Source organism: Vicia villosa, linkage group LG2 (assembly GCF_029867415.1).
Source record: "Vicia villosa cultivar HV-30 ecotype Madison, WI linkage group LG2, Vvil1.0, whole genome shotgun sequence".
NCBI classification, from domain to species: domain Eukaryota; kingdom Viridiplantae; phylum Streptophyta; class Magnoliopsida; order Fabales; family Fabaceae; genus Vicia; species Vicia villosa.
Genome location: NC_081181.1, coordinates 7216939 through 7230278, shown reverse-complemented (window position 1 = coordinate 7230278; position 13340 = coordinate 7216939). Strand labels below are relative to the sequence as shown.

Here is a 13340-nt window from a genome sequence, read left to right as displayed (position 1 = left end):
GCCCTTGGAAAATTCCCCTACCACCAAACCAAACCGAGTCAATTTTTTTTGTTTTTCTTGTGTTTAATTCCTTTTTATGACAAACAATTAGGAAAGAGAAAAAGAAAAAAAAAACCATATACCACATACCCTTTCAAATCTACAAATCAAGTTTTCATCTTTCTCAACTCCTTTTCATGTCCAAACCTTAAAATCAATTCCCATCATATCTTCTATCTAAGGTACTATGGAAAAAAATCAATCTTTTTCAATCTACAATACATGGGTTGTTTTTGTTTTTACATGTTTTTGTTGATAAATGTTGATGCATGCCACCTGTTTGTTGATTTGTGAAAGTGAATGAAACCCTCATTCTTGAATTGATTATGATGGGGTGTATTTGTATTGATTTTGATCTGAAACCTTGTGCAGGTTTTGGACATTGTTGGAAATAACAACAAGGTGTTTGATGGTTTCCACTTTTACATGTTATTATGGTGTCAGTATTGATTAGTAGGCATTTGATTTCTGGAGCTTTTGATAGTGACTTGGGATCAGTAACGTAGATGGTGTAGATATAAGATAGAAAAAAAAAAACTAGGTAATTTTTTTTTGTATTGTAATATTGTAATTGACTTTTATTTGATGATATATTTGTTGCTCAGTTGTGGTGTGGGTGAGGTTATGTAAGGCATGGTATCGGCTACAATTAGGCGTATCGTGTCACCTTGTTGGAGGCCATCTAGTGAGGGCGATTCTAGTAGGTATGGCGATGGGAGTGGACGTTCCGATGGTTTGTTGTGGTATAAAGATTCTGGAAGACATGCAAGCGGTGAATTCTCAATGGCGGTTGTTCAAGCAAACAATTTGTTGGAGGATCATAGCCAGGTTGAATCAGGACCCATGAGCTTAACTGAAGGAAGTCCTCATGGTACTTTTGTTGGTGTTTATGATGGCCATGGAGGTCCGGAAACTGCTCGGTTTGTCAATGATCGCCTATTTAAATATATCAAGAGTACGTTTTTCTTCCCGTCTTCTCCTTGCAACATAATTTTGCTTTAATAGATAGATATTCTTAATTGGAAAAAGTTAATATCTCATCTTTGCCATTTTTTCCTCTGCTTTCTTATTATTTTGCGGTATGACTGTGATCTTTAGCTATAGAGGGGTTTTGTCCTCTTTTGTCCACATGTTTCTAAAAGCACAATTTGTTTCAATGTATGATTGTTTTTGGCATCAAATGGAAGATGGATGGTAACTAATTTCAACCAGTGTTATCAAATAGCGGCGCCATTGTCGCTATGGCGGATATATATGGCAGTTTTTGGGCTCGGCCGCAATGGTTAATATTGGCCGATATTGCGTGTTTTTTCGCCATAATCTGCTATAATAGTGCCGGTAAAGCGGCCAGTATGGCGGGATTTTGGCTCTCCGTCATCGACAACACTGATTTCAACGGTGATGAACTGATTTTTTTATCAAATAATTTGATCATTGGTTATACAATTTGTTTCATTGTTATCAATTGTTGGTGACGGAAAGCCAAAAATCAGCCATTTTAAGACACCATATAATCCATGGTGCCGCCACCTCTTAAAATTTTGGCAATGCGGGTAGTCGAAAAATCACCATAATGCTGCCATGGCCGATATTTGAAAACACTGACTTGCGTTAAACCTGTCACTAAGTAGCATTTGCTTGCTTGTCGAAGCCAATAGACTAAGACTTTACAGAACTCTTTTTATCTATTAAACTTGCTCAAAATGAAGTCCGAGTAAAGTGGCGTAAAGGATTGATAAATTTCAGATTATTTTTTATTCCTTTACCTGGTTGATATGATTTGTGAATTCTTGCTGATCTAAATGCAGAGTTCACTGCAGAAAATCAGGGAATGTCGGCTGATGTTATCACAAAAGCATTTTTGGCAACGGAAGAAGAATTTCTCGCTCTGGTGAAGAAGCAGTGGCAACTCAAGCCACAGATAGCGTCCGTTGGAGCTTGCTGTTTGGTAGGCGTAATATATAACGGGGAGCTCTATACTGCAAATGCAGGAGATTCTCGAGCAGTGTTAGGTAGATTCGATGAGGCTACAAAAGAGATTAAAGCAGTTCAACTATCTTATGAGCATAATGCTAGCCTGGAATCTGTCAGAGAAGAGCTACGCTCATTACATCCCGATGATCCACAGATCGTAATGATGAAACACACGGTCTGGCGCGTGAAGGGTCTCATTCAGGTAACGATATTTTCTCTTATGTAAAGAGACATATATGCTCACATTGAATGCCTGTGTTAGTGTATTCGGAAAATTATGATTCGTTAGTCTAAGTCTATACACATGTTTGAGGTCTGTGTTCATGGATGTCTTCTGAAAATCATAGAGTTGTATCGACCAAACTGTTTATTGATATTGTAGATTTCAAGATCCATTGGCGACGCTTATCTAAAGAAGAAAGAGTTTAACCAAGCACCACTGTTGTCAAAATTCCGGCTCTCGGAACCCTTTGAAACGCCAATCCTTAAAGCTGAACCAACAATACAAGTACAGAAACTAGAACCTAGTGATCAATTTCTTATATTTGCATCAGATGGATTATGGGAGCACATGAGCAATCAAGAAGCAGTTGACATTGTCCAAAGCGGTGCACGCAATGTACGTTCTAATTCAGTAGATTTTTTTTCCAGTTCTCCGAAAAGTCTCTTCTAATCTGCTATATTCAATGTTGTGTATTATACAGGGAGTGGCGAAGAAACTTATCAAATCGGCGCTTTGTGAAGCTGCAAAGAAAAGAGAAATGAGATACTCAGACTTGAAAAAGATTGACCGTGGTGTACGGAGACATTTCCATGATGACATCACGGTGATAGTTGTGTATCTTGATTCGCATAACTCGCGAGCTCCCACCGTTTCAGTTAAAGGAGGTGGTGGTGATTTTGGTACTGGTATTGTAAATGGCTAGATTGAGAGTTTTTCTACACAATATATATCAATTGAAGTTCCTCACCATCTCTTATATTTGTATTTCAAATGTAAATTTTTCTCTTCTCATAGTCCCAAGGCTGGGATAATAGCTTTAACTTTCAAGAACAAATTCCCTCTCCCTTTCTCTCTTTGGCTTATTTTCTTTATTTTCCTTTTCCATCAAGCATTTTATGCAGTGTTTGGATTCTTTTTACCATTCATTATTAATTCCATAGAAAATATTATTATTATTACTCTTTAGACTGGGCCTCACAGAAGAACAGATACATGATGTTTTTCCCAAGTTTTATATGAGAAATTTAGTACTTACATCACGGTTGTTCTTTATTATAATATTAAGACATTTCAATGAGACTTGTGAAGGAAGTAAGACTTTTCATGAGTTACAAAAAACTATTGCATTAGTATTTCAATTCCCCTTATCAATCTTGTGATTATGATAGAAAATGGTAGAATCATCTTTTACACTGCTTTCATTTATTTATTTTTGCAGTAAGAAATTTTATTATAAAACTGTTTTCTTTGCAATTTTGACAGATAATATTGTTCTAAGAGAATGGGCTAAAATTATTTCAATTTTATAATCTTACTTGTGAAACAAGATTAGTAACTTTGCTAACCTGAACTTGTTGAAATGAAAATATCAAGTTAAGTTATTCTTTGCTAAAAGTAGCGGTTGGCTAAGTTAGCTTATAGATTATATCTTATAGTTGATAATTGATGACTTATAATTTATATAAGTTAATTAAAGTGTTGGTAAAATTAGGAGTTTAATTAATTAATAAATTAAAAGGCATTTAGGGTTTGTTTGATAAATATAGTGGTTGACCGATAAGTTAGCTTATAGTTTATAGTCGATGACGAATAATTTATAATTTATAGATAGTTTATAGAAGATGATTGAGATTGATAGTTGATAAGCTTATTAAACTGTTTGGTAAAATTAGCGGTTCAATTAACTTATAAATATAAAATAACATGAAAATATTTAATACATAATTATTTTATTTTAGATTAAAATAAAAATAAATTATATAGTGAATTTTTGTTAAAATAATAAGAAAAAAATAAAAAAGAAACCCTATTTAAAATGACAGAAGCAATCGGAAAAAATCACAGAAGAGAACAGTAATATAAAAGAAAATAAATAATTTTGAAATATTAAAATAAAACTAAGGATATTATAGTAATTATAATAAGTTTTAAAATATCAATGTTCAGATTATCTCCCCTCCCCTCCAAATCCCCCCGATTTGGGGGGACGCAAAAAATGTGTTTTGGAGGGGTTTTGCTCCCCTCCCCTTCCCTCATAAAATTTGAACCAAACACATTTAATTAGAAATATTCCCTCCCCTCCCCTCCCCTCCCCTCCCCTCCATCTACCTCGAACCAAACACACCCTTAGGGTTTTGGCTACGGGGATTTGGGTTTTATAGGAAAATTTTTTACTTTTTATTTTAGGTTGCCGGGATTTGGTACGCCGTATTTAATTTTGTTGTATGTTAGTTGCTGATTTTCTAATAAACTAGTAACAAACCCTTGGTTTGTATCGTATGGGTTCAGCTACGAGACGCACATTTATTTGATAAATGTATATTTTTTAATAAAAAATATTTGATTACTTATGAAAAAAATAATAATTAAAGGTATAATTAATAAAAATTATTTTGATCAATAATTTTATATCTCGTTTATAATTAATATTTTGATCAATAACTTCATGTCCCGTTAATAATCAAAATATTAAGAATGTAAAAAAAATAAAATTATTTAACCAAAGAATTTATTGAAAAACATATTTTAATTTATTTATGAATTAAAAAATAATTGAATTAAAAAAACTTGATATATATTACAATTTATTCATTAATTTAAAAATAACACTTTCCATTAATAATATACTCCCTGTCTCAAAATAATTGTCCATTTAAATTAATTTATAAGAAAAATATTTTTTTCTATTTGAATAAGTAATACACTTTTTCTTTTATATATATATATATATATATATATATATATATATATATATATATATATATATATATATATATATATATATATATATATATATATATATATATATATATATATATATATATATATATATATATATATATATATATATATATATATATATATATATATATATATATATATATGACGACTCAAGTGAGAATAATTGGTTATTATAAAAAATGAGAATAATTAATCATGGCTATTAAATTTTGTTTTAGTATAATTAATGGATTAGATTGAAATTTTATTCTATTATCCTCTTTAATAGTCATCACCAAATTCAGTTCACATTATATTTTAAGAAACAAAATATTTGATACTTTTTTAAAATTACAATAACCAATTACAAATAATTTATATATATCATATTTGTAATTTAATTAATAAAAATTACATATTAATTAGTTTCAGAGATTCACTTCCGAAACACCTTTTTTTTTTTTGAAAAAAATTGACTTTAGAGATATATTTCTGAAATAAAGTTATTTTCCAGAAAAAATGGTGTTTCGGAAGTGTTGCACCCCAATTTCTGACCACTGAGATACAATTCTTGCTTTCCAATGCGTGATTGTGAATTCTACAAATGACGGTAAAACGCCACAAATCATCAATGTTTCGCGTCACGTGCTACTTAAACGGACAACCATACTTTCTCGATCCCGTGTCGTCGTGATTTAACACACGGTTGGTTGGCACATACTTTCCACCCCTTTCGCAATTCAATACGACAAAAGCTTTGCGCCTATTAGTTCCATGGTCAGACCTTAAAATGACAACGTCAAATCCAAATCACAGAAGAGACAGGGATATATATAAATTACAGACCTTAATATGTAATTTTTATTAATTAAATTACAAATATGATATATATAAATTATTTGTAATTGGTTATTGTAATTTTAAAAAAGTATCAAATATTTTGTTTCTTAAAATATAATGTGAACTGAATTTGGTGATGACTATTAAAGAGGATAATAGAATAAAATTTCAATCTAATCCATTAATTATACTAAAACAAAATTTAATAGCCATGATTAATTATTCTCATTTTTTATAATAACCAATTATTCTCACTTGAGTCGTCATATATATATATATATATATATATATATATATATATATATATATATATATATATATATATATATATATATATATATATATATATATATATATATATATATATATAAAAGAAAAAGTGTATTACTTATTCAAATAGAAAAAAATATTTTTCTTATAAATTAATTTAAATGGACAATTATTTTGAGACAGGGAGTATATTATTAATGGAAAGTGTTATTTTTAAATTAATGAATAAATTGTAATATATATCAAGTTTTTTTAATTCAATTAATTTTATTTTTTAATTCATAAATAAATTAAAATATGTTTTTCAATAAATTCTTTGGTTAAATAATTTTATTTTTTTTACATTCTTAATATTTTGATTATTAACGGGACATGAAGTTATTGATCAAAATATTAATTATAAACGGGATATAAAATTATTGATCAAAATAATTTTTATTAATTATACCTTTAATTATTATTTTTTTCATAAGTAATCAAATATTTTTTATTAAAAAATATACATTTATCAAATAAATGTGCGTGTCGTAGCTGAACCCATACGATACAAACCAAGGGTTTGTTACTAGTTTATTAGAAAATTAGCAACTAACATACAACAAAATTAAATACGGCGTACCAAATCCCGGCAACCTAAAATAAAAAGTAAAAAATTTTCCTATAAAACCCAAATCCCCGTAGCCAAAACCCTAAGGGTGTGTTTGGTTCGAGGTAGATGGAGGGGAAGGGAGGGGAGGGAATATTTCTAATTAAATGTGTTTGGTTCAAATTTTATGAGGGAAGGGGAGGGGAGCAAAACCCCTCCAAAACACATTTTTTGCGTCCCCCCAAATCGGGGGGATTTGGAGGGGAGGGGAGATAATCTGAACATTGATATTTTAAAACTTATTATAATTACTATAATATCCTCAGTTTTATTTTAATATTTCAAAATTATTTATTTTCTTTTATATTACTGTTCTCTTCTGTGATTTAGTTGCGGGACTTCGAACCCAATCAGGCAATTGTTCCCGAAAAGCGAAGCTCGTATCATTCGTAAATTTTTGCCGAACATTCAACGCAACAATCTTCGATTTAACATCATTAACCGCCTCTTTATCGACGTCCATCCCTTCCGGAACTTGTGAGTCATCGGCGACAATGAATGCACCATATCTAACATATGCAAAAATAGAAAAAAGGTGTTAAAACTGTTTTTTTTTCTGCCAGACCTTAAGTACATTTTCGAAATCTCTTAGGTAGCTTTATTTCGGAAATATCTCACAATGTAAAAAAAGTAAAAATAGAAATCTAGAGACAGTGTCATGGCCACACGTTTATAAAAAAAGGATGTGAACATAAAAGAGAGTGTGAAACCTGAAATAGTGAAATAGAGTAAGGAAGAGAGTGATGAACATTCATCATCATATAGGAATCATGACTATATCATCATCTTTGCCAACAAATAATAAAAGCATTTTCTCAGTTTCAACAAGGCCACACTTTCTTGTTCCTTCTTCTTTTTCTCTTCCTTTCATTTCCACATCAACTTTCATCCATTTCCATAACCATCCACGTATTAATAAGCTCCACCTTCGACGACGACGGTTTAATTCTGTTACAAAATTGCCAACAACAATAGCCATGACAACAACTGAATGGTAAATGTTTTTTCATATACTTGTTTGTTCCTAACCAAACTTGTTTTGTTCTTGTTATTGTTATCTTTGTTTTATATGTTTATTATGGTTACTGGTTAGGGTTCAACAAGATCTTCCACCACCACTTACTTCAACTTCACCTCCACCTTCCTTATTTGATGGAACTACCAGGTTTCTTTCTTATCTTCTTTTTCACCTATCAAACATATACAAATCAAATTAATGTCGTGTTTTGAACCATTAATTAATTCTTGTGGCTATGATTGAACTCAAGATTGTATATCTCCTACAAATGTCCCTATGCACAGCGTGTATGGATCACCCGTAACACTAAGGTTAATTCTCCTATATGTAGCACCGACTCTTCTGGAAAAAGTGTGTCAGTGTCAATGTTGACAAGATTTTTATATTTTGGAAGCAGGGATTGCAGGACAAGATACAGTTAGTTCCCATTGATTTACAAGACAGACCTTCTTGGTATAAGGACAAACTCTACCCACCAAACAAGGTCCATACAATATTTATCCTTCTTTCTTATATATTTCTTGTGAAAAATCAAATATAACCATATTCTAAATAGTGTTTTTTTTTATGTATTTTCAAGTTTAGGTTCCATCTCTTGAACACAACAATGAAGTTAGAGGAGAGAGTCTTGATCTGATTAAATATATTGATACTCGCTTTGAAGGACCCTCCCTATTTCCTAATGTAAGATACATTTTTTATCTTCACTTTTGATGTTTATTTGAGGTTCAAAATGTAAACTAAAAAGGTTTACTTTCTCTGATAAATAGGATTCTCCTGATAAGGAATTTGCTGAAGAAATTCTATCTTACACAGATACCTTTTACAAGACAGTTGTTTCTTCTTTTAAAGGAGATGTAACTGAGGCTGGTAAAATTGACACTTTCTTTCTTCAATGTTGACATATAAATAGAGAAATAGTAAAATGAATGTGAAAATTTGAATTTGATGTTGCTTGCTTCATTAGGCACTGCTTTTGATCACATTGAGAATGTTCTCTCCAAGTATGATAATGGACCTTTCTTCCTTGGTCAATTCAGTTTGGTGAGTATACTTACCTGCTTGATTTGTAGCAATGGAAATGCATATTGTACATTGCTGGTGTATTTTCAGATTGAATTGAAATTGTCAAGAGTTTCTAATATTTCAGGTGGATATAGCATATGCACCTTTTATGGAAAGATTTCAACCTTTTCTAATGGATGTGAAAAACTATGACATTACATTGGGCAGGCCTAAACTGGCAGCATGGATTGAGGTAGATCATACAGTAAAATCTTATTTATTTATGCATGATGTAAAATATTTGATGGACTCCTCATAAGAATGTGAAATAAAGAATAAAAATTGTGCTACAGGGGATAAACAACATTGAAGGCTACAAAATAACTCGTTCTGATCCCAAGGAGCTTATTGAAAGCTACAGGAAGCGCTTCGAGGTATCATAAGGCTGAACTCTACTTACTTTACTTAACTAAATGGAGTACATTGTTTGAATTCACAATGCCACTTATAATTGCTGCTATGAATCTGTGATCCTTGATCCATTCTTATCTGCAGGCCAATCCATGAATCCAATGTTTGGCATCACAGAGTGAGTCAAGAGTACCAAGATTGATCAGAAAACCAGTGTCAAATGCACTATGAATCATGCTCCAAGTGCCCATCACTAGAGATTTTGACTTATTATGTCATCCAAAAAATGCCACATAATGAACCCGGATTTATATACCGGGTTACTTTCCCGAGGCATTTCCCTGAATAAATGAAGGTCTATTTGGATTACTTATTTGAGTTTATCTACTATCATTCACGCTTGTGAGAAATAGTTCACACGCGTTTTATGTTGTAAATACTAAGTCAAACTAATTATCCAAACATAACCTAAATGAAAAGAAACAAGTACAACTTCCTTATTTCCACATTATCTAGTATGCTTGATATCAGAAAGTTTTCGAATTATAGTTTGTTCAAATAAAACTTATCTACTCATTCGAACAACACTGCTCTATGCATACTGTAGCTGCAAGAGCGCATGTAAAACAGACATACATACTAACCATAAGTATACATTGAAATTTAACTGGTGTTGTGGTTATACTTGTACATAATGAATAAAAAAAATAACAGAAGAAAGGTAACTGAAAAGTAAACTAGGGTCGTATAATAAATCCTGTTTAGAATTTTTCTCAGGTGGCAAGTTTCAGAAACTCCAAAATCTAGTTGCCTTCTTCCTTTCTTTCTTTCTTTCATTTTATGACTTAGAATGACAAGACAAAAAATGTGAGCGGATGATTTTCAGGAATAGGAGAAATGGTGCCGCCATCTAGTTAGACGTTGTGCAGAATAAATATTACATTTACATGCCACCAAAAATGCAGCTCCCTTTCGTGACGTCGGTAGTATGGTAACCTAAAGGAGAATTGGAGCCGCAAAAATTGGATATATATGTGAAATATATGGAGCGTCAAGCATGCTACCTCAACAACACTTTCCAAATTTTCCTCATATATACAACCAATGACCATAAAGCAAGCCCTGCTGAAGTATAAAGCAAAGCAACACCAGACCCCACTACAAAAGCAGTTTCTCCATGACTGAAAAAAAAAAAAACAGAAAATCCTATAAGCTCATGCTCATTTAGGGAATGAGTTTTTCACATAAATTTCTTTTCATAGAATCGCTAAACTAATTAATAGTTAGAGTATCCTCAAAATACAAAGTAAGCTTATACCTTGAGTCCCGGGTGGCGAGGAGGATGGCTAACGCAGTCATCTGCGTGGCTGTTTTCCACTTCCCCAAGTTATTTACAGCAACAGCCTAATATACCAAGTTTCATGATGTAAGCTCATAGCTTTGTGCTAATACCATCTAATTTATTCAATTTCAAGTCTACAGATGATGAAACAGACCTCTAAAAGCTTACTATCCTGGGAAGCGGCCCATTCCCTGACAGCAGACATGGTAATCTATATGACAAGTCATGGGAAAAATATTATAAGGTATCTGATTTGGTCACTAATGCAAAATGAATATATCAGAACAAAGTATGATGTCTCAAAAGCATAAGGAAAATACATGAGTATGGGTAATTTACCATATAAATATGGATCTCAGTGAGTCAAACAATTAAGCTTTTGGATAATTATTATCTACTAGTTAAGCATAATAGACATGCCAAAGCAAAATACAATTACAGGTATATACACAAGATGCAAACAAAATGTCATTCCTAATTAATCTATCGCAGATTTCACTCCCAGAGCACCGTAGATTAAAACAATAGATCATCAAATGCTTGAAAAACAACTATTTGAGATCCAAACAAGGAAAATATGAATTCTCATATCCCACACAAGAAAACTGATTACCTAACCCACCTTTACTTTGGCCCAGTTCATTTAATAGTGTGAAAAATAACATCTTTAGTAATTCTTATTCTTCGACTGTTAAACCGAACACCAGTTTCACTATCATGGTAAGTTGGTGCAATAAGAGTTCATTGATTTGTACACATAGACACATTACAGACAAAACATCATCAACAACAACAACAACCAAGTCTTATCCCACTAAGCGGGGTCGGCTACATGATCAATTTTCGACATAATGTTTTATCCAGGACCATGCTTCTATTCAAATCGTTAATCACAAGATCTTTCTTAATTATAAACAAAACATATGATCAAAGTACAAAATATGAAAATGGCAGAGATAAAGAAAAGTAATAATACAAAATAATTAAGATGCGTGAATTTAGTGATACGTGAAGAATGACCTTCACACGGTTCCCAACTTCCCGGAGATGTAAAGAAGAGCTTATCAAAAAAGCGTGCATTAGAAATCAGATAAGTATTCATTACCTCTCTACCAATGATGGCAATCGCAGGTATAGGTAGTAACCAGGGTGCTTGTGCAAACAAACCAACCTCCAAAGGTCTAGTACATAATAAAACCAATGTGGCAGCAACCATAAGCTGCATTGAGTAGAACACATGCATGTTTAAACATTATCAATTTCAATACAAATTTTCTACTTTTCGATTCCTTAATAACACGTGCCTTTAGGTTCAAGCAATTGCAATGCATCAAAAGTCAAAGAATGGAGAAATTACCTTATCAGCTACAGGATCTAAGAATGCACCAAATGAAGATTTTAAATTCATCTACATTGAAAACAACAAATTTAGTAAAAGAAAAAAGTGATAAAAAATAAAATGTAGGGTTAGTAAATGGTATTTGAAATGAATTGAACTGAAAATAACCTTGCGAGCAATATAACCATCAAGCCAATCAGTAACTGATGCAGCAATGAAGATTGTGGTAGTAGCCACTGTTCCTCGCCAACCATCCATATAGAAAGCTACACACAATACAATTATACACAAAAATGAATGAAAAATGAAAAAGCGTTGAACTGAGCGGAATAGGGGAAACACTTACTGGCAACAAGAAGCGGCACGGCGGCGACACGGCCGAGAGTCAGAATGGTGGGCAGAGTGAGCAATTTGGAAGATTCCGGTTGTTCTGGTTCTGGTTGTGGTGGAACGGTTGAAACTAGGGCTTTTCCGGAAACCCCAAAATTGGCGGAGAAAGAGGGGGTTTTGTTGGAAATTGGGAATTTGGTTGCGGAGGGGGTGTATCGGAAGCGTTTGTGTTGGTGGAAGTTTCTGGAAGTGATGGAGTTTGAGAATGAGAGGAAGAGGGGTTTTGCGGCGGCGGTGGCGGTGGTTGTGGGTGAACGGACGTAGATAGAAGCGGTTGCGCTCAGTTTAAGAGCCGACATCGTCGATCACTAATAACAATAATCAGACTATAGGAAAATGGAAATTTGGCACCCACTTGAAATCACTTTTTTTCTCCCAACAAAATTTGTGAAAAATTTAAAACTAAACCTGTTGGGCTTAAATACGGTTTTTTAGTTTCTTATTTTTATTTTTTGATTTTTTTTTTTAAAATCGCTTTTAAGTCTTAGTTTTTTTTAGACAAAATATATATTTTTTTTGTCCTTATGTTAACCTCGAGCTTCATTTTAGTCCCTTAATTTTAAAAAGTATTACATTGGTCCCTTAACTCTTTAAAAGGTGTCATTTTAGTCCTTTTTGTCACATTAGCGACGAAAAAACTCAAAAATTGGTTGCTAATATGACAAAAAGAACTAAAATGACACACTTTAAAGAATTAAGGGACCAATATGACACTTTTTGAAATTAAAGGACTAAAATGAACCCCGAGGTTAACATAAGGGACCAAAAAGGGTATTTTGTCTTTCTTTTATCTCCTTTAGAATTATATACTTGACATTTTAATTTATGATGTGTTTAACTTCAATTTGTGAGTCTTAATGCTGATTGGCAAGGAAAAACTTATAATATGTATCTTACAATTATGTTCGTAAGAGAAATATGTGGAATCATTTGTTGAATTTCAGAAGGAAGTTTGGAGAAGATGATTGGTGTTTAGGGGATGACTTTAACGCAGTTTGTGAGAAGGGGGAGCGTATTGGTATAACTGAAGGTACAAACATAAATATTGTAAGGATTTCAAATCCTTTATAATAGGTATGGAGCTTAATGACGTGCCTAATGTTAGGGGCAGATTCACTTGGT

The 13340-nt window shown here is 32.4% G+C and overlaps 3 protein-coding genes across 7 annotated transcripts; 2 read left to right on the top strand and 1 right to left on the bottom strand.

The window, feature by feature from the left end:
• LOC131648988 (probable protein phosphatase 2C 38) lies at positions 1 to 3149 on the top strand. 5 transcript variants are annotated; one of them, XM_058918730.1, is made up of 6 exons: positions 3 to 221; positions 412 to 441; positions 645 to 994; positions 1848 to 2215; positions 2396 to 2632; positions 2718 to 3149. In XM_058918730.1, the coding sequence occupies exons 3-6, from the start codon at positions 673 to 675 to the stop codon at positions 2937 to 2939; spliced, it is 1149 nt and encodes a 382-aa protein (XP_058774713.1). In that variant the 5' UTR covers positions 3 to 221; positions 412 to 441; positions 645 to 672; the 3' UTR covers positions 2940 to 3149. The 5 variants fall into 5 exon arrangements, with proteins under 5 accessions (XP_058774716.1, XP_058774713.1, XP_058774712.1 ...); XM_058918729.1 differs by having other exon boundaries at positions 412 to 580; XM_058918733.1 differs by having other exon boundaries at positions 1 to 221; positions 412 to 994; positions 1860 to 2215.
• Positions 3150 to 7401: 4252 nt separating this feature from the next.
• LOC131648985 (glutathione S-transferase L3-like) lies at positions 7402 to 9653 on the top strand. Its single transcript, XM_058918726.1, has 10 exons — positions 7402 to 7707; positions 7807 to 7878; positions 7982 to 8042; positions 8129 to 8215; positions 8317 to 8415; positions 8502 to 8601; positions 8699 to 8775; positions 8882 to 8989; positions 9090 to 9170; positions 9292 to 9653. The coding sequence occupies exons 1-10, from the start codon at positions 7457 to 7459 to the stop codon at positions 9301 to 9303; spliced, it is 948 nt and encodes a 315-aa protein (XP_058774709.1). The 5' UTR covers positions 7402 to 7456; the 3' UTR covers positions 9304 to 9653.
• A 59-nt stretch (positions 9654 to 9712) lies between these two features.
• On the bottom strand, positions 9713 to 12590 carry LOC131648986 (CDP-diacylglycerol--glycerol-3-phosphate 3-phosphatidyltransferase 2-like). The gene is made up of 7 exons (XM_058918727.1): positions 12175 to 12590; positions 11997 to 12094; positions 11847 to 11897; positions 11595 to 11708; positions 10644 to 10700; positions 10466 to 10551; positions 9713 to 10328 (listed from the first exon to the last, which is right to left on the bottom strand). Exons 1-7 carry the CDS (start codon positions 12515 to 12517, stop codon positions 10208 to 10210), a joined length of 870 nt encoding a protein of 289 aa, XP_058774710.1. The 5' UTR covers positions 12518 to 12590; the 3' UTR covers positions 9713 to 10207.
• Between the last annotated feature and the right edge of the window lie 750 nt (positions 12591 to 13340).

Coding starts and splice junctions, on each gene's coding strand:
- LOC131648986 (XM_058918727.1), bottom strand. CDS start 12,517: ATGTCGGCTCTTAAACTGAGCGCAACCGCTTCTATCTACGTCCGTTCA. Junction 11,898..11,996: donor ATGGTTATATTGCTCGCAAG/GTTATTTTCAGT, acceptor TTTTCAATGTAG/ATGAATTTAAAATCTTCATT. Junction 11,709..11,846: donor TAGATCCTGTAGCTGATAAG/GTAATTTCTCCA, acceptor TACTCAATGCAG/CTTATGGTTGCTGCCACATT.
- LOC131648988 (XM_058918732.1), top strand. CDS start 673: ATGGTATCGGCTACAATTAGGCGTATCGTGTCACCTTGTTGGAGGCCA. Junction 995..1,847: donor CCTATTTAAATATATCAAGA/GTACGTTTTTCT, acceptor ATCTAAATGCAG/AGTTCACTGCAGAAAATCAG. Junction 2,216..2,395: donor GCGTGAAGGGTCTCATTCAG/GTAACGATATTT, acceptor TTGATATTGTAG/ATTTCAAGATCCATTGGCGA.
- LOC131648985 (XM_058918726.1), top strand. CDS start 7,457: ATGAACATTCATCATCATATAGGAATCATGACTATATCATCATCTTTG. Junction 8,602..8,698: donor AGGAGATGTAACTGAGGCTG/GTAAAATTGACA, acceptor TTGCTTCATTAG/GCACTGCTTTTGATCACATT. Junction 8,990..9,089: donor AACTGGCAGCATGGATTGAG/GTAGATCATACA, acceptor ATTGTGCTACAG/GGGATAAACAACATTGAAGG.